Source organism: Mustela lutreola, chromosome 17, assembly GCF_030435805.1.
Source record: "Mustela lutreola isolate mMusLut2 chromosome 17, mMusLut2.pri, whole genome shotgun sequence".
In the NCBI taxonomy this organism is placed as follows: Eukaryota; Metazoa; Chordata; class Mammalia; order Carnivora; family Mustelidae; genus Mustela; species Mustela lutreola.
The window spans coordinates 36002153-36029228 of NC_081306.1; the positions used below are offsets into that span (position 1 = coordinate 36002153).

Genomic DNA, 27076 nt, shown 5'->3' on the forward strand with positions numbered 1-27076 from the left:
GCACGTGTGTACGTGTGTGTGCACATGTGTGTGTAGGGTAAGATGATAGAATCAGCACAGGGTGCAGAGACCAGACGGGGCAAGGCTTTGGAAATCAAACAGCAGAGCAGATGCTATCCTGAGAGCAGTTGGTTGCCGGGGGTGGGGGTGGGGGGTCCCTGGAGGGCTCTGAGCTGTGGCGGGACCAGGCCATATTTGCATCTAGGAAGATTCCTCTGGCTGGAGAGAGGCGAACAGGCACAGGGAGCCTGAGCAGAATGGGGGGAGACGCTTTCTCTGTCCAACGGAGGGGAGAGGGGCTTGTCCTTGGGGTGGGGCTGATGACAGAGAGAGAGACCCCGTTCTGAGTGGGTCTGTCTTGCAGGCTCTCGTGCAGGACCATCGCACAGGCTGACACTTTGGACACGTTGTTCTGCTTGGCTTCTAAGCCTGTGAGTCCATGGGGGGCACAGATCTGGAAGTTGTAGCCTTGGGATGTGAAAGAAGCTTTAATAACTACTGGTTCTCAAAAAAGAATAATACAAAATGGGGAGGGGACCACCATTTCTGGCCCCCTATAATGGGGCAAGCACTGCTCCATGAGCTGGGAGCTCCCTAACATGGTAGGAGCGATCCCCATGCTTTTCTGGGCGTCACCCTCTTTCCTCCCTGCCTTCTGCTTCCAGCTCAGGCCAGTCCCCATGTCCTGCAGCTCTGCAGCCCTGAGCCATCATCCCCCCTTCCCCAGGGCCACCCCTAAAGGTCAGAGGTGCCTCAATCCTTGTAGGAGGAGCCCAGGGTTCCAGCAAGGCGTGCACAGGGCAGGGTGGGGCTGGGGGAGGGCACAGAGGGCTGAACTCTCCTCCTATGCACCGGTGTGAACATCTGACGCCCAGACGGGGTAATGGAAACTTCTAGAAGCAGTCAGATGCTCTGCAGGGGAGCATATGGGTCTTGAAAAAAGCTTTATGGTTTTTATCATTACAGAAGTATTATGGGCTGGCTGCAACGTTCAGATCTTTGCAAGGCGGGAAGCCAACGCCCCCTCCTCCCTCCAGTTCTGCAGCCCAGAGGTGAGCCTCGCTGACAGTGGTATCTACAGGCACATTTTCTGTGCATGCACAAGCCTGCATACATGCGTACACACGTCGGTACGTGTGCATACGCTCACATATAGTATGTGCTTCATGCATCATACATGTATTACACAGAAGGATAATTTTCTCCTTTTCTCCCTCCACGGGCTGGGACACCTTTGGATGTCAGGACACACGAAGCAGCCTCCCTCTTTTTCACGAGCCCAGAATCCCATGGGTCCGTGATGGCCATGCTCTGTGGACTGCTGAATACGTTCTTTTGCTCCGATTTGGGGCTATGACCAGCAGCAGGCACGCATGAACACAGCCGGTGCGCCCTTGGAGGTGAATTTCACTGGTACAGAGGCTCAGCGGTGGGATCTGCTGTTACCTGGCCTGGGGCTGAGGCTTGGTTCTCCCCCAGCGGGTGGGCACAGAACTCTGTACCTCAGTTTGCCTATCTGTGAAATGGGATTGCAGCAACCCCCTCCCCTTTTACAGAACAGCATGGGTCTGTGTTCAGTGGGGCATCGATGCCACTGTGGGTCGAGCTCTCTAACGACGGCTCTCCACCTGGGGTTGGGTGGTTTGGGGTCCAGGACCCAGGATCCCAGGCTCCAAGTGGGGCCCGGCCAGCAAGGGAACAATGCCCAGCTCTGGGAGAACAACGGGCCCTTCCCCGCCTGTCAAGGCATGAGGATTACATGCAGAATAATGCAGTCCCCGATCAAACCTGCAGCTGTAACTCAGGCCCCAGACGCTGCCAGCGCCATAAATTTGGGCGGGAAGTGCTGCTCTAGCAGTTTGCGAACAAGAGCGGGGGAGGTCGGGTGAATTACAGCCACGGAGGAAGCCGAGGCCCCCTGCCCGGCATTGTTAGCCAGAGCCTGGGATTGATTGCTCACTGGCTTAATGAAATTGAATTTTAATTTATATCTCAGCCCACGACGGGGGGGTGGGGGCCAGGGGCGTGCCTGGGCAGAGGTGGGCTCAGCCCCAGGATGGGGGCATCTCCGGCAGGGCTGAGGGCCCAGTGGTGCCACAGACAAATCCTGCAGGAGGGACGCATGGGCTGGCCAGGGTGGCAGGTGCTCCCCAAAGTTTCAAGGGCATTATCCTCATGGGCATGTTTGGCTTTTCCCTTCCCGCTAGCGTGCTCTGGGGGGTGGGGTGGGGAGGGCACTTCACAGAGTCAACATTTCGGGGTGACACTGACCTGGCCCTCATTCCCATGTCTCCTGGCCTTGGAAAGCCACTTGTCCTCCTCCAGGCCGGTTTCCTCCTCCAAAGCTTGAGATGGTGGGAGCACCTATCTTTTAGGGTGTTTTGAGGTTTCAGGAGGTGGTGTTTCTGTGTCCGGCCCACGGTGGAGGTGAGATTTGCAGGAACCACAGTCCCCAGTGGAGCCTCCCCAGGCATGGCCCAGATCTCATGGGCAGCGTGGGACCCACCCCCGTGGCCAAAGGAGAATGAGGGTCTCCTTCGGGCCCAGTGAAGAGGGGGCTTCACAGAGGCTCCAGGTAGGGAGGTGCGGGGTTCCCAGGAGCTAGGGTCCTGCCTAGATGGGAAGCAAGGACAGGCTGAGGGGGCAGGAGGGGCTGAGCCTGACCTGACCTGCCCGGGAGGTTGAGAGAAACACCAGAATTTTTCTCTGCCTTTTCCTACTCGGTGGCCTCCATCATCTGGGCCCTGCCAGGGGCTTCCTATGTGACAACCGGCAGGTGGCTTCAGGTGCAGTCCCCCCATGAGTGAGGTAGGGGGAATGGCCCAACTTCTGAGGGTCTGGACCCCTCCCCACGTCAGGCTCTGTCCATTTCCCACCGTGGCACCTGTAGGGTCTCTGGGCTCAGGCAAGCTGTGATGAGGCCCACGGGCCCCCTGGAATGAGGGATGCAGAGACATGGGTTGTTCCTGGGTCCTCAGATAGAAAGGAGGCCACGTGTGGTAACATCCCTTCATGTATAAACGTAGCTGTCCATCCCTGATGAGCAGGCAGAGGCCGGACCCCTGGCCGGCCCAGAGGGTCCTGATCAGCACCGACGTGCCCACCCTGTTCTTCAATGTAAACACACTGATTACAGAAGAAAAGTCTAGGGGAAGCCAGCATTGCTCGCCAAAACCAGACAGTTCAAAAATAAATATCTTAATTGTCTCCTGTCTCCTCCTCATACTATAGTGTATATTATCTGTATATGCATGTCTATGTATTTTAATATATCACGTATATATTATTTGTGTATATCACATACATATCATTATACATAATATTATTTTTCAAAAGTCTGCGGAGTTCCTAACGTCATTTGCGTGTCGCATACCAGGAAACGCTTCCTCACTCTGAGCCTGTGAATTCATTCTCTTGGGTTGAGGTCTGTTGCTAATCCGTGCACCCTGCAAGCAAAAGCAAAAGCAAATTCAGGCCCAAGGAGGAGCTGATCGGCTGGCGGTCCCAGGGCTGGGGAGGGACAGAGGACAGCAGAGGGGGGACAGTGAGGCCCCGGGTCAGGACTGGTGGGGGTGGGCAGCAGGTGGTGGGTGCAGTGGAATGGACAGGGGTGTCCCTGGTGCTGGGACTGGGTGCTTTCGACACACCCTCCTAACAGTCCTCTGAGGGGTGTTAACATTCTTGCTTCATTTTACTATCTTTTCATGAAATAATTCAAACACAGAGAAAGCCAGAGAGTAGAATAGACCTGTCCCATGCCTGTCTTCCAGCTCCCCTGAATTCTATGACTTGTCCTGCAGGTGTTTTTTCGAATCTGATGGAAGAAAGAGACCATGACAGGTGTACCCTACCCCAGGCCTTTTCCCTTCTCTCTCCTACCTGGGAAAGAGCCACGTTTGCAATGACTATTCGTCATCTCATCACACGAATTTGTGGTGTGATCAGGCACATAGGTCAGCGTAAACAGTGCGCGTGACCCTCTTCTGATTTTATACAGACCCACGCCCATTTTACAGCTGGAAACACCCATGCAGTTCCCATGGTTGTCAGCGGCACAGCCAGACTCACACCCTGCTGGTGGGGGCTCCGGTAAAAGCACAGAGAGAAGTTTCTCCCCTGAACGGGCCACCTGGCGCCTGCGGGAGGATGCTGGATTTATCGATGTGACTTTTAGGGTCTGGGACCTCCAAGGAAGTGCCAGGCCTTGGAGGGCCCCGGGTGACTTGGGGGGATGGCAGGAGCCAAGAGGAACCTGCCCTTTTGGCCCCGTGTTATTTTACAGAGGGAAATCAATAGCTCCTTGCTCCAGCCGCTGGTGCGGGGAAAGTCTGTGGCTCTGGAGGGGACAGGAGAGGCCGAGTCTCTGCAGAACCAGGGTGGGCGTAATCCTGGGAGACTGATGTCAGCAAGCATTGCGGAACTCTGGGCTGGGGGAACAGGGTCCCGGTCCCCCACCCCCGTCTCTGACCAGAAAGTGGGTCAGTGGGCCTGAGGGTGAGGATCTGCAGGGGACCGGGTGTGACAAGCTGGCCGCAGCCTGCCTGGGGAGATTTGAAGAGGGAGGGTGCATTGAGGGCAGATGGCAGTCAGCCTGCAGGGAACAAGGCCAGCAGTGGGGCTGGGGGTGGTGGAGGAAATTGGGGCAGGGAGGTGGGGGGGGTTGCCCCATGAATATGCATGTGGCTGAGGGCCCTGGACTCCTGCGTGCCCTACCATGGACCTGACACCCTCCACACACGTGCACACCCACCCCAAACACACACACATGTGTGCACACACCCCAATACACAGACGGGCATGGAAACGGTGAAGCCTTTCCCACCACTAGAGGGTGCTAGAAGTCTTCCCAGACTCTACATCCACTGGCTGAAGCTGGTGTGCATGGACACACACACACACACACACACACACACACACACACACAGCCTGTGTTGAAAAGAAAAGGAAAAGCAAGAGTGAAGAAAATCCCCAGAAAAATCAGCGGCTGATGGTAATTCGAGTGGACGAGGGCCACAGATCCCAGATGAAAGGTATGGGGCCAGATGAACCCGTGTTTCTTGCCTTCCCTCCCAGATGGAGGGGCTGTACAGACACTGCTGCGCCAGCCCGGGACTCAGGGTGCCGGGCATCCGGCGGGCCTCCTTCCCCGTGCTCCCCTCTAACTCCTCTCCGCAGGGAGGGGTGCAGGGGTAAGAAATCACATTTCCCGGGCTGGGCTGGCCACCCTGCTCCCTAGCCATGACCTGGAGCGCAGCAGGAACCAGGCATTGCAAATGTTGCCGAGCGCCCGGCCACCACCCTTCCTGCCGGGCCTGGAGCCCTCCTGGATGGCAGCCCTTGGCCGCCTGGGCTTCCTACCCAGCCCCTGCAGGGGTGTAGCACAGGGCGTCCCTGCCGGGCCCCTTGTCCTTGGATTCAGAGAGCCAGGATGAGCGCAGCGGCTCTCCCTTGAGGCAACACAGCCTTCCTCCCTCTCGTCTGGTGCATGGGGAGGGTAGCTGAGAGTGTCTGGCGTTCCTCTCTAGGTGAGTTCCCGGCCAGGCTTCCCCCGCTCAAGCTTTCGTTGAAGGTCTGCATTCCTGCCATGATCAAGGTCCGACCCACCCTTAGCCCTCGCCAGGCAGTTGTAGGGGGTGGTACCTGGTTCTACTCTCAGTGCTCGGGACACCAGACCTCCTGGTCTGTCCATACCGCACCGTGGAGGTGGGGCTGGGCTCCCTTGCCCTGTGTCGGGGACACCTGCTATCCGCTCCAGGCTTTGCTAAGTTTGGAAACAGAAGGATGAACTAGACCCAATTTGTGTTCTAGACGGGCTCCTTCCCTTGGGCCTGTTGTGAACAGAATCCACGGGCATCTGTGTGCTTCGACTGGACGGAATGACCACCTCACTTTCTCTAACTCTGAATCAAGGTTGGTGTTTCCTTCCGTTATCTGCGGGGGCAAGGAGCGAGCCCCCTGAGGAATGCATCCGTCCCCGGGGCTGGCTCGCTGACAGACACGCAGGCACCTCGTGGCAGCTCCACTGGTGACTGGAGACACCATCACACCTGTCCCAATGTCCCCGCCCTAGGTCTTGCCGTTGAATCTTGTTACTTGAAGCATTTGCAAGAAGACACATCAGTGACCAGATTACAGATTTGCTCTTAAATACTTTGAGAACTGTATTTCAACAAAGACAGTTTCCCTTACAATCCTGTGAGCCTTATTTGATGCACGGGCAAATGCTGCTTTGAGAGGAGGAGGGTCTCTGAGGGGTTTCAGATGCTGGAGGGATCATGGGGCACACCCTGGTGAAAACCACTCCTGGCCAGAGACACACTGGTGGCCTGGGGGCCGGTTGGGGCGAGGTCTGGCCAGCCCGCTCCCTGGGCAGTGGTTGGGGGTGCTGGGAGTGGGGGAGGGATTTGAAGGCCACAGTGGGTTAGCCTGGGCACTAAGGCTGAGTGTTGGTGGCTAGTGGGGGATGAGGTTTTCAGGCCACCCCGTTTGGTTTTGAACACTTGGGGCAAACCCAACCTGAGAAGCCTAGGGGCCCTGGCCTCGCCAGACTGTCCCGTTTGGGGGATCCCTTGTGTGAGGTCACTTGGCCCTCACAGCCACCCCCCGCTGGGCACATCAGGTTTTATGGCCTCACTCTACAGAAAGATGACCTTCGGGGAATTACAGAAAGTTCCCTTAGAACTCAGATGTTCCTCTTCCATCCCTGGGTTCCTGCATCTACCAGCCCACAGACGCCTGGGGACCCCCTCCCCGTGCAGGTACACTGTCCCCAAGGAGTCTTGTGTCCACCCCATGCTGGGTTTTGGGCTGGGGACACGAAGGGTAAGGACCAGTCTTTTCTGGAAGAACTAAAGGTCTCTGAGCCTTGGTCTGCGTCTCTGTCTCTCACACACACATGCGTACGTGCGCACGCACACACATATCCCACAGCCTTGTAGCCACATTTGTGCCCAGTCAGCCCAGCTGAGGAGCCTTGCAGCCTCGGTCAAAACAAGGTCAGAGCCGAACACGACATGTGATAGAAAAGGAGGAAATTCCAGTTATTAGACATTCATTTCCAGTCAGCCGTACCGGCTCGGAAACTTTCGAGACAATTTTTAGACGAGCACCTGGGGTTTCGACTCAGCCAGTGCTGAGAGCAGAGCGTGAGCCCGTGGCCCCCTCACTCACAAGCTGCTAATTTTAGCACCCAAACAAACCAGCAAGCCAAGCGTCTCCTCTTCTGGTCCACGCCCCTCCTCTCCCACCCCCCTTCTTGTGAGCCCCACGCTTCCTGCCGCCCCTGCAGGGGGCCCCTCCCTCTCCCTCCCAAAGACCTGGGTGCTCCGGCGTGACCCTGACCCCTGCCCCGACAGTGAAGCCTACCCCAGGGATGCCCCAACTGGCTGTGAGGGGTACCCCGAGGCCCCCCCCTTCAAATCTCATCTCTGCCCCTTCCCAGCAACTGTACCTCAGTTCCCTCATCTGTTAAATGGGGCTGACGTTCACCACGGGGACATGTTGGTGCCAGGACTGGTTTGAGGGTCTTGTTCAAGGCCAGAGGTCCAGGACCCTCAAAGCCAAGGGAGCAGGCAATCCTGGCCAGCTCGCGGAGGTGGTGGTCAGAGCCCCAGGTGAGCAGATGACCAAGAGAAGGAGGGGAAAATCAATGTGGGTGAGGACAGGCTGGCAGTGCCTGGCGACCCCCCAGCCCCATGGAGGGAGCTCAATTCATCCACAGAGGTCGGATGACAAGAGGGCAGGGCGAGAGGCAGGAAGGGAAGCCGCCAGATGAGGGCCCGCTGCCCAGATGGGCCACTGCGTCCCTGGCCCAGTTCTGTGTGAAGGGGGTGCTTGGACCCTGCAGGAGGAGCCTGGCTGGCCCAGACCCCGGGGACCCCATGAACCCTGCAAGTGAAAGTGACAGCCACCTTTGGTTTGTGACTGTTTCTCTAACAAATAGAAATTCAGCGAAACAATAGAATCGGATTGGGAGAAATTAGGTGCGAACCGGGTAAAGGTCACGGGGTCACGTGAGGTCACGTGAGCTGCCCTTTCTGCTAAGAGTGACACCTCCAGCTGTCAACATGCAGTGTCCCTCTGGTGTCCCACTTGGATTTCTCTTCTTTGAAGGTGAGGGCCTGGGGACAGCCAGGCTTGTGGAAGCGCAGGTACCCGGACTACCTCCCCTGTACCCCCTTCTCTGCCAATGGCTGGTCCCCTAACCCTGACCTGCCTGTGCTCACAGCTGGGCACGCCAGGGGAGCCCCCTGCCTGCTGTCAAGGGAGAGTGAGTCCTAACCTGGAGTTTTTGCTGATCCCATGGTATCAACACTGTCCCCACGCCGAGGCTCTCCCTGATACCATCTGGCTCAGCCACCCCCAGGGCTGCCTTGTTTGCTGGCCCCTTGTCACCCCCATGGGGCCTGACTGCTCTGGAACTTTCTGGCTGCAGATATTCTCAGCTCCTCTGGTGATGTGACCTGAGAGTGGCCTCTCGAAAGTGGCCGAAGCCAAGAAACACAGTCCGGCAATCATAAAAGGCATCCCAAGACTTGAGGTCCTTAAATGTCACGAAGCAAACACATTGTGTGCACTATAACCCTGGAAAACATTCTCTCTCTTTCTCCCATCGACTTCTCTCACTGCGGCTCCTTCCTCCACTCAGAGGATTCCCCCCAGGCCCCTATTCTCATTCTTGGCCTCCTCCTGACATAAAAGGTCCAAGGGTAGGAGTGGTAGAGCCCTCCGTAGGGGAACAGTGTATCCCATCACGCAACAACCTGTCCTTCTTTTCCACTTGAGCTAGCTGGGGCAGGCTTCTGTGTCTGCCCCAGGACTTTTGCACCTGCTGTGCTCACTGCTTGAACACTCTTGCTCCACATTGTTTTTCCATGGCTTGTTGCCATTCCCTTTGAGCCCTTGCTCAAAATGTCACCTCCTCAAAGGTGACATTTACCATCTAATAGATTTACCATCTAAATAAGCTCTCTTGTGGCAAATGTTGTTGTTTCTTCCCATAAGGACTAGTCCTGTTTCCTATGTTTGAGTGACAATGTGCATAGCCCCAGAGTGGGTATAGGATTCAATACTCGCCAAATGAGACATCAGAGAAGGCCTACTGGGGGTTTCTGGGAAACATATTCCTCCACAATAAAGGAGAGATCTTCCTTTCTTGTTTTGGGCACCAGAAGTGAGGATGTGATGTCTGGAGCTGTGGCAGTCATCTTGTAACAATGAGGTAATTGGCCCGAAGAGGAAAGCCAACTGTTCTCTAGAACAATGAGAAGGTCTGGTAAGATAGGGTTTGCTTCCTACATGACATTAAGTGATTGGGGCTGAGTTCCAACTACCTCCTTTAGATGAACTACATGCTGGCCAATTTGTCACAGTCCCCACCTATCCCTATGGACTTACCATGGCCCACTTCACTCACTTACATCCTTGCTGGACTCTGGGCAGCTCCGATGGAGATGCAATGACTTGCACTTAATTATATGTCCAACCCAGCAGCTGCCTGTGCCCAGCTACTAGGTGTGAGGGGTAAATCAGACAGACCTGCTCTCCACCCTTGTGAAGCTCACAGTGAAGACAGTCACCCCAACAGGGTCTGACAAGAATTGTGGCGAGTGTGCCCCTCAGGTCAGATCAAGTCAGCCATCCTCCCCCAGAGGACACCTGATGCATGAGTAGGAGGGAGGCAGAGTGAAGGGAACAGCATATCAGAAGAGGAACAGCCTGTGCAGAGCCCTAGAAGCCAGAGAAAAACCAAGAGGGCTGATGTGGTTGGGGGGTGCTATGTGTGGTTTGGGGGTGTCCCAGCTGACAGCAAGAGGCAAAAGGAGGCCCAGCCCCGAGGCCTGGGCCAGTGTGGCAGTGGCCATGGGGAGAGGTGAATGGCTTCAGGAGGGAGTTAAGAGTTCCAGGATGAGTGAGAGTATAAGCGAGACAGAGACACAGTGAGAGAAAGTGGGTGTCACCTAGCGTTTTTGGCTGCAGGATTGAGCAGGGGTGGGTGGGGAAGGCAGGTTTGGGGTCTGAGGGTGTGAATTTGGCTTTAGGCCTGTGTAGACTGGTATTCCTTAGTGGAGGACAGGAGGTGCTGTGGGGTCCTGTACAAAGCTCCCCCCACCAAACCCTGCTTAACCACTTTGCAGCAGAGAGCAGCCCCAGGGGCAGGGGTCTTAGAACTTCCAAGTTTCCCCAAGGCCAGAGAGGATTGGCTGGCCACACGCTGACAGCCCCTGTGGGTCTCGAGCGACAGGCCCATGGAGAAAGCCCCAGACCAGAGTGCCAGGCCTGTTCTGGTCCTCACCCACAGAAGCTGGCCCACAGAAGCTGGCCCACTGTGATGGAGGGCACCGGGGGCTGTGCAGTGAGTGGGGTGATCCAGGCAGAGCCCCTCTCAGAGATGCAGGGCCACAGCTAGTCCCTGCCAATGACCTACATATCTAACGAGAAAAAGATGGGGTGGCCTGCCGGGGACACTAGACAGCTGTGGGAACAGATAGGGAGAGAGCTCCTAGGTATAAAGTATGGGACAGCGTGAGTAGTGTCCTCTGTCATGCACCAAAGCGAGCAGTGGGCACACCATAGCTCGATTGTGCACGAAGAGCCTGGACGGGTGCAGGCAGCTCTGGGGGATGGGGACAGGGCAGGGGACAGGATCTACGTGGATGGCGTCTTCTAACACATGCTTCTGAAGCCTGTGATATTTTATCTGTTAGAAATAGATTAAAAACCAAGGAGCCTCTGCCCTCACTGAGGTTCCTGGGTCCTTTCTGCTGGCCTCAAGGGTGATGGTCTGAATTGTTCTCAGGGTCTGTTTTGTTTCCCCCCCAAGCCCCACAGCCTGGGTGGGGAGGGAGCCAGGACAGTGGGGTAGGACACTTCCTGTTGCTTTTAGTTTGGGTTCCTGGGGTTTGAAATGGAAACAAAAAAACCAAGGATCAGTCTCAGTTGGAACCCTCCCCCCGGCCCCAGACTCCTGCCCCTGGAGATTTCTCTGGCCCCAGGTCATCAGAGCACAGGCTGAGGCTTCCTGGAAGTTGCTGGAACCCCTGCAGAACATTCTGGATAACACAGGGGCTGGAGCAGGTGCTAGGAGGCGCATCTCCCCATCAAGCAGCCAGAACATCCTGGTTGACCTTGGCAGGACTGCCAAAGACAAATCCAGGACAGGGAGCAAAGCAGGGCTGGAGGGAGATGCCAACCTAGATAGATGCACTCGCAGGGAACGTGACCCCGGATGCCGTGGGTTTTGAGGCCATTGTGATGGCACGACGCCAGGGCTCAGAGAGGAGTCCCTCCCCCACTCCCCTCCCCACCTCCAAAGTGTGGCCTGGTTAGGTAGAAACCCAAGCAGGCTGCCTCGGGGGAAGAGAGGAAACACACATCCTCTCCCTTCTGATCCTGAGACTTGGCCCCAAGCCAGCCACTACCTGGGACCCCGGAGACTGTCCCCAGTCACTGTGAGAGCAGAGAGGCCCGGCAGTTGCCACCAGAGCCCTGCCCTCTGAACTGGAAGATCCAGCAAAGCTTGCAGTTGGCAAGTCAGCTGGGGCTGGCTGGAGTTCCAGCTTTCCAGCTGTGTGACCTTCGTCTAGCTACTTGGCCTCTCTGGGCTTTTCTTCTCCTGTATAACATGGAGGAGAGTTGTGGGGTCAGTAAGTCAAAGAACACTTACAAAGTGCTTGGCACAGAGTAGGAGCTCAAAAAATAGCTGCTAATATTTTCCCAACCCGAGAGCACAGGTCATTAATCTGGGGATGCAGGGACCCCAGGAATCTGAGAAAGCCTGCCGTTTCTCCCCCCGGGGAAAGTGTAGATCTACAAATGTGACACCATTTCTGGGGCTCCGAGCTGTGTGGTTGGTGTCCTTGGAGGAAGACCATGCATCTAACCTTGGTGTTACCCCCTTGGCACAGGCTTCCTTCTCGAGCCTGGGGTCCTGGTTTCTCTATGCAAGCAGCAAGCTCTACTGTGCATTTCGGGCGCCTCCCTGAGCCCCGGGCCGGCTCCCAGGGGAAAACACTGGCTTGCAGACTCTGGTGCAGTAATTTGAGCTGCAGTCAGTCTCCCCATCACCCAGCCCCACGCATGTCCCACTTTCCTTCCCAGGCAGCCTGGAGCTAGAGCAGATGATGTCAGAGGTCTTCTTTGACACCCCCCGGGGTGCCAAACCCCAGTCTCCTGCTGACTTCCCCGTTCCATCGGGGACTGACCCAGAACACAGCAACTCATTCCTGACCTTCTCTCCTCCTGCCCCATCTTATTAGCACACACACAGACCTGCCTTCTGGAACCTGATGAAAATGGCTCAGGGGTGCAGGAGAGAGGAGGGAGAGCCCACCACCAATTTTTTCCAGACATCTTTCCCCACGTGTGTCATTTCTTCACCCTTTGTCTTCTCCCGCCTCCCAAATTGCATGCAAGCCACGAGTTTGGTTAGTCTGCCCAGGCCTGAGCATCTGAAATTAAATAAATAAATAGAAATAAATCAGCAGACCTTTCATTCCGGGTCCCTCTTCTGGTCACGTCTGTCCCCTTGGCTCTAAGTACTTTAAGAGGAAGCACCGGGTATGAGTGGAAACACAACTGCCCCGGCTTGGGTAGAATTTACTGTTCAACGTACAGCTCTAGCAAGACAGAAGCCGCCACTTCCAGCTCCTGCAGCTCCTCAAGAGGCGGACGGCTTATCTGGGGACAATTAACCACAGCTGGGCCTCCAGAAGCATGGCCTCTCCGGGCCCAGTGCATCCAGCTTGATTCTGGGGGCTGTTTTGAGAAAGGAAAAAAAAAAAAAAAAAGCCTTACTAACTGGCTCTTGGGGGAATATATTTTTGTTTGTAAAGGTGTTGCTCTCTCTGGCAAACCTGGGTCTTGGGTGCGGGGACTAATCATCATCAAAGAGGGACAAGGGGACCAGACCCCCTGCCTCGGACACCCCTCACCCCCACCCCCACTTGTACCTCCCCAGGCTTTGTGGTGCTCATTTGACTTCTAAGTGTCAAAATGCTAAAAAATAAAAATTAAAAAAATCCCGCAGGATGCACAGTGTTGTTTTTTAAGACCGAGATATTCATCAAAAGCTCTTTTATTTGTAATTCATATCTTGACTATGTGGCAAAAACCTAAACCACTCATGCCCATGGTATTTAAGACTAAGAGTTGTTCCTGTATCTGTTAGGAATTGCTTTAAGCTGTTAAGTAACCAAGGACTGAAATAATAGTCATTGAACACAAGATAAAAATTTATTTCTGTCCCATGTAAACAAAACCCAAGCAATAGCCCTGGGCTCCAAAGTGCCATCAGTGACTCAGACTCCTTTTCTCTTTCTTCTCCACCACCCTCTTGCACAGTTTCCATTCTCAACGTCACCTCAAGGTCCAAGGTGACTGCTGGAGCTCCGCCATCACATCTGTAGTTCAGGCAGGAAACTAGAGGAAGGGCTGTTTGTCTGCTTTGTCTTTCCTCCAAACCTTGTTGCCTTACATTTTCTTGATTCCTCCCTAGCTGCAAGGGAGGCTGGGGTATATGGTCTCTTAGCTGTACACCGTTTCCCAGAATAAAAACAGGATCTTGTTAGTAAGTGGGCTGTCAACCAGCAGTTTCTCCCCTGGTTCCCATGAACACGTAGACCTGGGATGGAAGCCCATCCTACCACTTACCCGTTTGATAAATACTCAGTGTGGTGGCAGGCTGGACTGGCCTGGTTTTGGCCACGCCCAGTCAAGTCCATACTTGGAAAGTCTGCATGAAGAAGTCCAGGAGGATAATGGTTCTAGAACCCACAGGGTCTTTGCTATCTGCTGCAGAGGGAAGCACAGCTGTCCTGCACACACACCTGCCGCCCCAGCCCTCAGGCAATGGGAGCAAACCCAATCCAGACCCTTACCCCGCATGCTGAACGGAAGGAAGCAGCCAGGCTGCATGTATGAACGTGACGTGCAGAGAAGCAGAGAGCCCGTGTGGGGAGAGCAGAGTAAGGGGCCCTGGTCTCTGGGGCTGGAGTCTGGGACGGGGGTGGGGGGAACCTCCCAAGCAGCGTATGGAAGGACAGTCCTGTTCCAGAGTGACTTGATAAGTTGTCACCACAGTCAGGACGTAGCTTAGTCAAAGAGGAGCTGGGACCCATCCTGCCCAAAGACCAGGGGTGACTCAGGTGTGTCCTGGGTGAACTGGATGAACTGGGATGTCCAGTCTCCCCGCCTGCACCGGACATGGGGCTTGACCTAAGCGATCCCTGAGTGCTCTGCAGGTTACTGAGGGGGCGAAAGTTGAACACCTCTGCCAACGATGAAATAATCATAATTTTATAAAGGCTGAAAACAAGGAAATGGAGAGATTTTAATGCAAGAAAAATAATAGCATGGCACACTTCCCCCTCCGCCCCAACTGTCCTGCCTGGGAAGGCATATCTGGCGTGTTCTGAGGGCTGGCGGGTGCCCTGGTGTTCAGGGTCCCTGCCTACAAGGAGGACACCTGTTCCATGCGTTACATTCATCTCCTGTTCCGGCTTCCGTTGGGCCGCTGGCCTCCGGCCTGGCGTCGGGTCCTTCGGGGGACCCTGCCTCCCTGCTGGTGCTGTGGGGCCAGGTCAGCCCCGGGGGGCATAAACCCATCCCGTCCCCACTGGAGAGTGTCTGTCCCCTCAGCTGCGTCTGTCCCGGGGCTCCCTGGTGGGAGGTGGCCCGTGACCAGGAGGACCGAGCCCCCTCACCCCCCGGCACTGCCCGCTGGGGTCCGGACACCCTGGGAGCTGTGCTCGGACTCCGGGGGCCCCCTCACAGCTGGCCCTCGTCCACCCAGATGGTCTTGCGTTGCTCCTCGCTGATCTTGTCTTTGAGGACCCGGAGCAGCTCCTCCACGCTGCCCCACATGTCGGCCTCCACCGTGGCGTACAGGCAGGGCAGGGCCTCCAGCTCCTTCTCCTTCAGCCGGCACAGCCGCAGGAACTCCTCCTCTGTCTCCGGCCGTGGCAGCATCTTTCTGTGGGCAGAGGGCAGGGGGGGGAGGAACACACACACACAGGGCGCTGTGGGAGCTGCACGGCAGCCCAGGCCAGGGGACCATCTGTCCCCGGGCTGGGTGGGGGGAGCCTTGGGGTGGGGGTCAGGGGGTGCTGTGCCACTTGACCTCCCCTGCCCACTCCACAGCCACCCCCTGCCGCCTTCCAGCACTCCACCGTGCCACGGGCCCCGTTATTCTGGTCCCTGCGGAAATCCCAAGAGGTGGGGCTTAAAAAAATCTTTTAATTTTTTTCCTTTAGTTTACTTAAAAATTTTTTTTTTCCCATCCTTCAGAGCTAGTTGATGGACCGCGCAGGGGAGCTACGCTGCTTAGTCTTATATAATCATGGTCACACACACGTAAAAGTTCCCGTCCTGACCGCTATTACAGAGCACAGGCCGGTAGTGTTACGTCTCTTCACGTCACCGTGCCACCGAGCTCCAGAACTTTCTCATCCTGCGAAACTGAGCCGCACATCTGCGAACACGCTAACTCCCCCTCACCCTCCCCGGCCTCTGGGGTCACCATCGACTCCTCTACGACTCGTCTGGGGGCCTAGAGTAAGTGGAATCGTGCAGTATTTGCCCCTTGTGCCTGGCTTGTTTCACGGAGCTTGGTGTCGTCGAGGTTCATCCCTGTTGTCACTGGTGCCAGAACGTTCTTCCTTTGTAAGGCTGCATCACAGCTGGGAGCTGTTCCAGAGATGATGCTTTGGGTTCCTCCGGGCAGGATGCCCTGGCGTGGAACCACTGGGTCATGCGGCCATCCCGTGAGGACCCTCCGGGCCGCCGTCTTCGGCAGTGGCCGTGTGCTCCCATGTCCCCGCCTGCAGCGTGTGAGGCTTCCCCTGAGCCTCGCCATCACGAGGCCATCTCGGGTTTCCGGACAGCACCCATCACAATGTGTATGCAGTGGCGAGGTGGGGATTTTGGTCTTGTGTGCTCATTCGTGGGTTCCTCGGGGCCAGGCACTTAGTAGGTGCACTGGAAGAATTTGGTGGAAGAGGCCAGTGGCCTCACTACCTCTTCTCACTTGCAGCTGTGTCGGTGTGGGAGAACTGGGGTTAGGGATAGCACCGCCTGATGGCCAGGTGCCAAACCCCACAGCCAACCTGCCACAAATACCACGGGCTTGACCTTGAACATGGATTCAGACCTTTCCTCATCGCCTGCGAAAGAGGATCGGGTTCCAGCTCTCGCCCAGGTGGTCCTAACCCCTGTCTCTACACAGCACGGGAAGGAGCATTTTACGTCCTGTTAGATCATGTCAAATGGCGTGGTCTGGACCCCACCGCTGTGAGATGGCTCTCCCCGTTACAGTCCAGCACATGGTCTCTTGCCGCTGTCCCTGCCTCGAGGTCTGGGCTCTTCTCCCCCAGCACCTGCCCTGCTCGCCCTCGCAGCCCGAGGGCTGCTCCAATGTCAGCTTCCCTTTCCCAGCTGCCCGCGGCCTGCATCCATTCCCTCTGGACGTGCTCTGGGTATTATTTTCTCCGTTGCTAGAGGCTGGGGGTCAAGTCTGCCCTGGATGGCAGCCAGGCACAGCCAGGCACCCTAAACAGAGAGCAGGGGCACCAAGTGCCCAGTGGTTCTAAGTGGCAACCCCAGAGGTGTGGCAAGGAGGGAGGGGCTGCAGGAAGCCCGGCGGTAGGGGTCTCTGAGCTCTACCTGAACCTCTTGATATTCTTCTCTGACACCCGAATGAAGAGCACGATGGGGTAGATCCTGGATTTGATCAAGTCCCTGGTACAGCTGATCCCGGCCTCCAGCAGACAGTGTTTGTCCTGCAAGCACAGCGACCAGTGGTCAGTAGCTCCTCCAGCCCCTCTGGGTAGCGGGGGCGGGGCCCATGGTGTAGGGTCAGGCTCTGCGGGACAGGGATAGGGGCGAGAGAGCCCTGAGCGCTCCCAGCGGCACCAGGGAACCAGGTGAAGCCTGACCCCTGCTTGTTGGCACACTTGGTCCCACAAGGCTATGCACAGCAGTGAGTGCTGCCAGAACACAGGCATCGAGCCCAAGGGGAAGCAGGAGGCATGAGTGAGTTTTAATGAAAAGCAAAATCAGCTTCAGGAACACCTGCTACCCCTTTCGGCTTACGAAGGCATTGGTGGTTCTATCAAGGGTAGAAAAACCCCAAAAAGTGAGGTGGGGCTGGACAGTCCCGGGAGCATCTGCAAGGCGTGATTCTCTGGCACCGAGGAGCTCACTGCTTCTGAAGGACAATCTCCGTGTGACCCCTCAGTCACCATCCACTGCAGAGCTGACACCCTACATGCTAGGGCAGCACTCAACAGTTAGCTTTGCTTTGGAAAGGGCCCCGGAAGGAGAAAGAACTCAATGCTTGGGGCCAATAAGGACCATATTGTCTGGCTGCAGAAGATTCTAGAATGCATGCAGATACTTCTCTAGTTGCTACCAACTTCCCTCTGAGGGGAATAGAACTCCTGGTGCCCACTTGTTCTCTCTGCCTGTCTCTCTGACCCACACGCCCTGTCTCTGGCCCTTGTTCTCACAAACAGGCACACGATTCTGGGCGAAGTGAATTGGGAAGACCAGGGCCAGGGAGCCATCAGAAATAGAAGGTGGCTTCAAACTGTCAACGTGCATGTCAGACCCCAGAGAATGAGGGTGTGTGGAGAGGAACATGGGGCAGAAGAGAAAAGGAGAAGGAGGAGGTTTGCCCACAGGGAGATCAGAGCAACTCTGTACCCCACCCTTGTCCACGGCTGAGGCCGCCTCACAAATATCACTGGTGGTCTCACCCCATCCAACCCCCAACTCCACCTCACCTTGGCAGCCACAGCTTCGATGTTGGCGGGAACAATACATTCAAAAGTGTTGGGGTTCTTCTCCCGGGAGTAGATGATGGTCTCTGTCTTCTGCTTCCTGAGGAACTCGTCTCTGGTGACAACGTCTGCGGACAGAGGGCCAGTCCTGAGGGCAGCACAAACCTCCCCTTTCTGGGCTCAACAGAACTCTACCTTGATCCCCTTCGGGCCACATTTAAATGAACCCTAGCTCCGGTACTAGACCGTGAGGCTTCTCAAGGGCAAGGTCAAGGGCTTCTTTACACTTCCCACAGCATCCCACAGAAGAGCTGGCTGGTAAATTCTCAGCATTAAGTTTCATTGGACAAAGTAGCTCAGACACTGAAGTGCAATACTGGTGAGTTGTCTATCGTGAAGGATGGACAACTGTCCACCCACCCAACCTTTCAGCCATCCGTCCATCAAACCAACCATCCAACCAACCATCCATCCATCCGTCCTTCCATCCATCCATCCTTCCATCCACCCAACCATCCACCCATCCAACCATCCATCCACCCTTCCATTCAACCAACCATCCATCCATCCACCCACCCATCCATCTATTCATCTACTCATCTACCCATCCACCATCCATCCATTCACCCATGCAACCAATCATCCATCCATCCATCCACCCATCCATTCATCCACTCACCCATCCATGCTTCCATCTACACATCCACACATGCAACCATCTATCCATCCACTTACTATCTATCCATTCATCCATCCATCTACTCATCCACCCACCTGTTCAACCATTCATCCAACCACCTACTCACTCACCCATCCAACCGGCCATCTGTCCGTCTAACCATCCCTCCACGAATCTACCCATCCATTTAACCGTCCATCCACCCAGCTACCCATCCACCTACCTATCTAACCATCCATCCCCCCTCCAGCTATCCATCTATCTCTCTACCCATCCACCAATACACCCGTTCATCTATGTACTCATCCAACTACCCACCCATTCATCCATCCCCCCACCTTCCCTCCATCCATCCGCCCATCGCTGAAGTTAATTTTTGTTGAAATTTATCATTTATTGAAAATCTAAGAATCAGTCATTAGAATAAAAATATGCTAAACACATAGCTGTTGTACTTGAGAACCTATGACACAGCTGGGGAGAAGAATGCGGGATACAGGAAGCTACGAAACAATTTAGTAGGCACAGTGATGGGCTATTTACTGTGGCAGCAGTGAGGAGGTCTGGAGGGAATAGAGGAAGAGGCAGGCTTCCTGGAAGAGGAGGTATATACTGGAGACCCAATTCACTGGCTGGGTGACCATGAACACATCTTTAATCTCTCAACCTCAGGTTCTCCATTTATGAAAGGAGAGGGTAGAGTCAGTCCAGGACTGGAATTCCCTGCTCAGACCCAGGCTGGCCGGGGCAGCCCACACTAGCCCGCGGATTTGGTGTGTACGCTACATTGTGCACTGGAAGTGAGTGGGAGAGCCAGCATGGGAGGAGCCAAAGGTGATTTTGGGGGAGGGAGGCAGCCTAGAACGCCCCCCCCTACAGTGCCCACAGCTGCCTGGCTGTGAATGCACCAAAGGGAAGACAGAGCACATTTGTAGGATTCAGAGCGGCTAAGTGGGCTTTTTAAATCGGCTTTCTACCTAATCTCGTATTGCCAGGGAGGAAGCCTCAGGCAGGAGTGAGGTCCTCTTCCCAGAGCCTCCCTGAAGAGTGTGTGAGGTTCCCAGATAGGCAGGCAGAGCCGGGGGTGGCACACCCTTGAAAGGTTCCTACTCCTGAAGCTGGGCTTGGGAGGGCCTTGGAGACACGCAGACCCTGTCGAGAAAGGCGGGGGTTGTCGCGGCAGCTGCAGGACTCAATGAGCTGTCTGCACCCGCCTGCTCCATGTGGGGGGGGGGCTAAGAACCTGGAACCCATGCTGTCCTTGGCCCCAGGGTAGCCTTTGGCCATCCATGAGCTTCTAACTTCTAGGAGAAGTGGCCACTATTATCCTAGTTCTGCAGCAGAAGGAACAGAGAGCTTGATACCCTGCCCCAAATAAACAGCTGGGGAGCGATGGGAAGGGCAGAACCTAACCCAGAGACCACTCGCCTCAAGGAACATGCTCATTCCCACCAACTGCACTGTCGGCCGAGGCCCTCCTGGCATAGAGGGTCTAAACCATGAGGTGGGCACTGGGGGTGCAGCCTCTCACTTCCCACTGAGCCGGGCATCCAGGGAGAGCTCAGGGTCATCAGTGCCAGCATGCAGGAGAAGCCTGCGTGTGGCACTGTGTCCCGGGAATCAGCAGGGAGGTCTGCTCCCATTCAGGCCATCCCTCCAATGTTAGGGCTTACTGATGAATGCAGGTGTCAAAGAGCAGGAGAGAATGCTCGTGATATCTGGACCCCACCCTGTGATGGTTCTGAACGTTCCCGGACCCAGACCCACACGAGAAACCCACACGAGGTCTGCAGAAAGGACCCCTGATGGATGGATACAGCCCCTTGGGTCGCAGGGATGGGACTCTGCAAGCAGCAGGAGCACGGATGGGTCTCAAAAACATTATGTGGGGTGAAGGGAGCCAGTTACAAGGGATTCTACGCTGCATGGTCCTGTTTGTAGAAGAGTCTAGAAAATGCAAACCAATGTGTGATGGCAAACAGATCAGCAGCGCCTGGGGCTGGGGGTGGAGGGGAACCCGAGGGGACCTTGAGGGGATGCAGTGTCCTGTCTCCTGCTCGTGGTTGGGTTGTGGGGTACAGACACCCGCCCAGACTCATTCAAGGGCACGTTGAAAATGGGGGCATGTTGCTGTATGTAAACTGCACCTCTGAGGGCGAACCCAAAACCTGGAGGTCTGCACGTCACATCCATTAGCACGACTGCTGTTAAGGCACAGGACCAGTGTCGGTGAGGTAGACACAGAGGGGACTGTCCCTCGGCCTTAACGAGGAAGGACATGCTGCCACCGGCTACCAAGGGGCCGGACCTCAAGGACACGATGCTGAGTGACAGAAGCCAGAGGCCAAGGGACAGACACCGGATGACTTCCCTCACACGAGGCCCGCAGAGAAGTCAGATCTACACAGACAAAGAGTAACATGGGCACCCAGGGCTTGGGGTGGGCACTGAGGGTTTAGTGGGGACAGAGTTTCATTTTAAGAAGATGAAAAAGTTCTGCAAATACGGTATACTTAACAAACCTGCACTGGACACCCTGAAGCTGTTGAAGTGGTAAATTTTATGTTACGTGTATTTTATTATAACAAACGCCCTGCTGGACACGTGACTTTCAGTTGATACAGGGGTCCCGGATGGCCACGAATTAAATACAGATGATGCTAAGGACGACTGTCGTTTGCGGTCAGGATTGGGGCTCAGCCCTCTGTTATCGGGTGTCTGACCATGGTCCCCTAGCCACATCAAGGACACAGGCGCCCTAGTGATGAGGGATGGCTCGGCTCTTACCTAAGGGGCCGGAGTGGGCACCCCAAGTCCCGTCCTCTAACTGACCCTGTGTCCTTCATCCCGAACCCTCTGTGTGAATGGTGAAGGGGAGGTTCCCTGCTCTGGGGTCACGGGGAACTCCGAGGGGGCTGCCACAGCGACAGGGACCGTGACTCTACCTCTCTGTGCACACCGGGCCAGGAGGGAGCGTGGCCCTTCCATCTGCTCTCCTGCCCACCCCTGCACCTGACCTGGTGGAGGAGGCAGCCCCGGGATGCGCTCCTGGCTGGTGGGGCGCACTCACCTGGCTTGCACATGGTGAACTCCATCGCACCCCCAGAGTTGAGCAGTTTCTGCACCAGAGCCTTGGCTAGCATGGTGGGCGTGAAGAGGACGGGCCGGCGGCGCTCACAGTGCAATGAGTGCACCGGGCTGTAGGGGATCAGGCTGAGGTTCTTGCTGAGCTCACTCTCGGGGTCCATCTCTGGGAGGGGACAGGGAAGGGCCAGCAGTGAGACCCCGGCCTGCCCACTGGGGAGCAGGGCACGGAGGGCCTGGGAGCCTCCTTGACCCCACGGGGTCTGCAGGAAACAAGATGTCCCTTGGCCATCCGGGAGTGTTTACGAAGTAACCCAGGGCCCGGCCCTGCTCTGGGCAGCTGGGGCCATGGCCCTGCCTCCTGGTGCCTGCTTTCAGGGAGGTGGTGGCGGCTGGAGGCAGGTCAGAGGCCTGTAATGAGCCCCATCACTCTGGGCGGCAGTGCTGAGCTCTCAAGAAGGGAGTGGGAGCAGGATGGGCAAGGATGGCTTTTCTGAGGACAGTCGGGGACTGGGGCCAGTGCTTAGAGAAGGAGCCAGGTGAGAAGAGCTGGAGCAAGAGCTATCCCTGAAGGGGAGGGTTGGGTGGGGGGTGCAGAAGGAGAGTGAGGGGCCGGCAGGAGCGGACGAGGGGGCTTGGGTGGGAAGGACCGGCCAAGAGGGGCTTGGGGCTTATTTCAGAAGCTCTGGGAAGCCACCAGGGCCAAAGGCAGGGAATGATGTGGCCTCCCTTCTGCCTTTTCCAGCCTCTCTGGCCTGGTGTGTGGGGAGTGGCCCAGAGATGGCCTGGGGCAGCTCCAGGAACCACAGCCCCAGAAACCGGCGGCTTGTCCTTTCCTTGGTCCCCTGACCTGGCTGTCAGAGGGCCAGTCTGGAGGGGAGCCCAGGCCCTCCTGCCATCTGTGCCTGGGCCACCTGGCCCCATGAGGGCAGCTGGGAAGGCTGGCTCGCCATCAGTCCCCTTCCACAGGGGCCCGTGCAGCTGGGGACCCTGGGCCGGCTTGATAAATGGCAAGAAGCACGCAGTGGGGAGAGAAATCAATAAGTGAACACTTCACAGCAAACAGCTCCAATTAACATGGGCATCTGGGCTCCAACCAACGCTAGCGAGTGTTTGTGAGGGGTGAGCCTGGCGGGATGCCCTCCTCTCCCACCCCTGCCGGCAGGCTGTGTGCGCCACAGGGCCAAGGCCAGGCAGGTCCCCTGGCAGCTCCTCCCAGGGTGGAACCTGTTTCGAGGGAGTGTGTGTACCAGACCCCTGGTGGGGAGCCACAGGACCCGCCCGGACCCCGGGAAGCCCCCATGCCAGCAAGAGGTAGGGAGGGGCCAGGTTCCCTCCTGCTTCTCAGTCAAGAGCTAGGTGGCATCCAGGAACGTCATACCTTCCTGCTTCTCAGTCAAGAGCTTGGTGGCATCCAGGGATGTCCGGGTCAGGCTCCCCAGGGGGCTCCCCGAGACGATGCGGACTCGCTCATTGCTGTTCATTCTCTTGTACTTGTTCTCGGACCTGCTGACGAACTGGAGGACAGGGGCGGGGCTGGTGGGCCTTGTTTCTAACCAGACTGAGCTGCCGCCACCAGGCTTGGGGAGACCTCTGGTAGGACCCCAGCTCTTCCCAGGGACTGGGGTCAGTCACATTCTCCCGTGAAGATAGGAGACACTTAGCAGGCTGGAAGGGTCCTGGAGCGATTTTGGACATCACTGCTAAGTAAGTAAGCAAACAAAGGCTGACTCTCCTCCCTAATCAGGCTTGAAGCCTGCCGAGGGGTATGGTGCAGGTGGGGTGCACGGGGAGTCCCTCTGGCAATCCCATGTGCATTCCTGGGGAGCCATGGGTGGGAGGTCCCTGGCTGGGAGCCCCCACCTGGTCGGCGTGGGCAGGACAGCTCCATCTCCCATGACACTGTTCTCCACAGTCCCTGCCTCAGTTTCTCCAAGTGCTCTGGGCGTACCCGCCTTGTACAATTCAGAGTTGAGCCCTGGAGGGTGGAGAGGGATTCCTCCATGGTGGACACAGACTCTAAATTCCCACCGACTGTCTGAGCTGCTTTGATCCCTCCATACCCTCCTGCAGCAGGAAGAAAAATCTGGGGAGCTGAGATCTCAGTCGGGCTCTGTCATTCACCGGCCCTTGGGCCTAGGGGCGCCCAAGGTTTATGACTTTTGCACGAGGTGTGGGCAGTGACGTGGGCAGGACTGTGTGGTCTCATGTGGTCCTGCCTTTAAGAGTAGCTCAGACTCTCCAGGGCTCCTTCTACCTCCCTAAGTATCTCTCTGGTACCTGTCTGCATCTACCTGGTTTCAGGGTCACACCGCTGGGTGTGACCTGGGTTTCCTATGTTCTCACACTAGGATGAAGCAAGTGGAGTGACATACCAGCTCTGCTGGGGTCTGACTAGCATGGTATCAACGCAGGGACACCCTTGTGGGACCACACCTTAACCTTCCTCCCTTAGCTCTTGTCAGCAGGGCTGATAAGGCTGCAGAGGATGCTTCTGCATTTATGTGAAATCCCTTCTGAAGCTATCACCTACTGTGCTACTCAATGTCCTTGTAAAAGGATTCATGCAAAATAAAATCCATTTTAGAATTAAACATGAGGGAAACATTTTTCTGGTCCCAGAGAACTAAAATGTTTCTGGGATCAGATAAGATTTAAAGAATCTGCAGCCTTTCCCTTTTTCCCTTGGCTGCCATGATGCTCAGAGATAAATTTCATGCATGATCAGAGGGATGAAACTGACCTAGACACCTGTGATGTCTGTTTTTTTGGGTCCTGATTCACTGTTTCTGATCTATCAATATTTGAATAGCTAAGTCATTTAAAATCTTCTAGCCTTAACTTCCTCCCATTTTTTATGCAAGTGACATTGTTTCCAACAGGTGCAGAGACTGTCCACTGACCTGTCACTGTGAGGGCACGATGGGAGGGGAAACGTGAAACACTGGGGAAAGTTTCGAGTGGTATACAAACGCAGAGCGCAGTTATTTTGATCAGGTCTTCTCTTCTCGGCAGCAAGAGGGCACAGACATAGCCAAACACGATTGCAAAGTCAATAGGCGCTCTGGGGCATTTTACCTGAAGGAGCTGGCCAAAAAGGAAACTTGCTCGAGAGAGGCGGGGACTGACCCGGGGGTCACTGGTGGAAAGTGGCTCTTCGGGCTGAAGGGTGTTCTGAAATCAGTTATCAGTCAGTCAGACTTGCTGGGCTCAGCAGGATGCGAGAGCCCATGGAGGCAGGCCACTGAGAACCAGGGACGTGTCCTCCAGCCCCCTTGGTATGAAGGGGAGAAGCATTAGTTGTGGAATCAAGGCATTCCAGATGGAGAGCAAGCTTGGAGGGTAAGAGGGGCCTTGTTCTAGCGGAGACTAGAGATGCAGGGGAAAGGCTGTGCCCCTGCTGGGGAAGGTCCCCAAGGGCAGGACTCCTCCTGGAGGGGCTGAACAAAAGTCCCTATAGCCCATCACCCTGTGTCCGCCCTCTCCAAACCGCCCCTGGGTGGGAGGTGTCCGATGGCAGGGCACAGGGGTACCTACCCGGAGCGCCCTTAGGGTGTGGTGGGTGTTGTCTGTCTCTTCTCGGTTTCCCCTGTGCATCAGACGCTGTAACTTGACCAGGAGAAGTTGCTGGGCTCTGGGGGAAACGGGAGAGGAGAGCAGAACCTCAGGGTCAGGCCTGCCCCTAGGCAGGGGGAGCTCTGGGGCTCAGGGGCTACCCCAGGGAGGACATGACGCCAGGCAGCTCAGTTTGAGCCCCGCGGCCAGGGCTGACCATGGCAAATCCCCTCCTCCGAGCCCTGGGAGGGGGTGTCTGCAGGTGCTGACCTTACAGGGCCGCCCTGAGTGACCACTGGAGTCCGCAGGTGCTTAACCGACACCTGCCGTGTCTAACGGATGCACTATGGCTGTCTAATTACGTGAGAATGTCAGGGAGGTGGCCTGTGGCAGCACTCACCATGACTAGCCAAAGAGCATAAAATCGAAAGCCCCATAGCATCCCCCGGCAATGGCTGAAGGATGGTTTCCCGGGCGTGAGTGAAGCAAGAAGACTCAAGGGAGAAACACCCATGGGCGGCTGGGGAGCTTCAGGAGGAGGAGGGAATGGGGGGGGGCTCACTGGTCAGCAGGCGCCAGTTCCCCGGTGAGCCCCTCTGCTGGGTGGCAGCCCCTTCTTCCCCTCCCTTGCCCCGGCACCAGCTCTGTCCTCACCGGCTGTAGCTGGGTATGGTGCCCACGTCCAGGTCGTGTTTCGTGAAAGGGTCGACCCGCGCGCACAGCCACTCGTGCCTGTCCTGGTACATGGTGTCGATGACATGCACGATGTCATCACACTTCAGGGACAGGGAGCAGGCGTCCAGCTGACTGGAGATGTTCAGGTTCAGCCGGATGTAGAAGGAGTCCCCCGAGGTGATGAGACCCTCCTCCATGTCCTTCAGCAGCTTCCGGTACCCTGTGCAAGGAGAGAAGGTCAAGGACGCGGGGGCTGTCCGCCGGCGAAAGGCTTCCTGCTACCAAGATCCTCCAGGCACAAATTCCCTCCTTGCTGCCCCTGGGGATGCACCCAAGTGGCGCATGCCTCTTAGAGCTTGCAGGGACTCCCCCGTGTCCTGTGCGGGTTTCCCTCTTTGTCTTGGCTGCCAAGAAACTCGCAGCTAAGTTGTGTGCCAAGTTGCAACAAGTCTGGGACCTCCGCTATGACGCCCTCCACACTTTCATTTAGCTCTTCTGCTGTGTGCGCAGCTGCAGTGTTCCCAGGGTTTGGCTGTGACATGTCGCTCTGCTGGGAGCAGTTTCATACGTATCTTTTGAGGACACGCGCTCTCGTTTCTCCTGGCTGTACTCACGGAAGTGCAATCACTAGGTCCTTGATTATCTACACACGTAGCTGTCCAGACACCACCCAAAGGTCTTCCCAAGTGGTAGGACCACACTGTGTGCTGTTTTAACCTTATCTAATGCCACTGTCCTCTACAGTATGTGTGTACAAATCCCTCTGGACGAAAGCAGGGCATAAACCTCAAATACAATAAATCCAGCAAACTGAATGTCTATAACATAAATCCATAATGCAAATCCCTAAATCAGACCACCCCCGTCCCCCACAGAGCTGCCTAACCCAGTAGAAGCTATAAACCGTTCTAAGAGTCAGGCTCTGTGTGTCGTCACCACACGCACTGGGGGAGGCTTGAACCCGCCAGCAGGGCTGTCTGGTCAATGTTTCTGGAGAAGCCAGGGATGGCTGGTCGGGTCCTTCCAGCTCCCCAGGGCGCCCCTGGGCAGAGTTAACGCCCATCGCTATATGAGCTCTCTGCTGACTCAGAGAAAAGCCCTACAGACCCTGCTAGGCGGGACCTTTCTGACCCTGAATTCTGGACCACAGAGTTTCAACTCAGGGGACTGCTGGCCAGTGGGCAGGGTGCTGCCCAGAGACTTTCTGCTGGGGTGGAAAGCCGGGCTGGGAAGAGGGGAGGAGACTGCCCGCGTGAGGAGGAGGAGGCTTGAGCTGCTGGTCCCTGTGTGTGGGGACAGAGCCGTC

The 27076-nt window shown here is 56.2% G+C and overlaps 1 protein-coding gene across 5 annotated transcripts in view; it reads right to left on the bottom strand.

Moving 5' to 3' along the window:
• Positions 1–14309: 14309 nt before the first annotated feature.
• Positions 14310–27076, bottom strand: part of CARD11 (caspase recruitment domain family member 11) — a 110468-nt gene continuing 97701 nt past the window's right edge. For all 5 annotated transcript variants that reach the window (XM_059154341.1, XM_059154346.1, XM_059154345.1 and 2 more), the window contains 8 exons: positions 25750–25990; positions 25078–25174; positions 24619–24714; positions 22922–23057; positions 21527–21706; positions 17781–17905; positions 16660–16775; positions 14310–14971 (listed from right to left, as the gene is read on the bottom strand). In XM_059154341.1, the coding sequence (XP_059010324.1) occupies positions 14767–14971; positions 16660–16775; positions 17781–17905; positions 21527–21706; positions 22922–23057; positions 24619–24714; positions 25078–25174; positions 25750–25990 (1196 nt within the window). In that variant the 3' untranslated portion in view covers positions 14310–14766. The remainder of the gene's footprint in view (positions 14972–16659; positions 16776–17780; positions 17906–21526; positions 21707–22921; positions 23058–24618; positions 24715–25077; positions 25175–25749; positions 25991–27076) is intronic.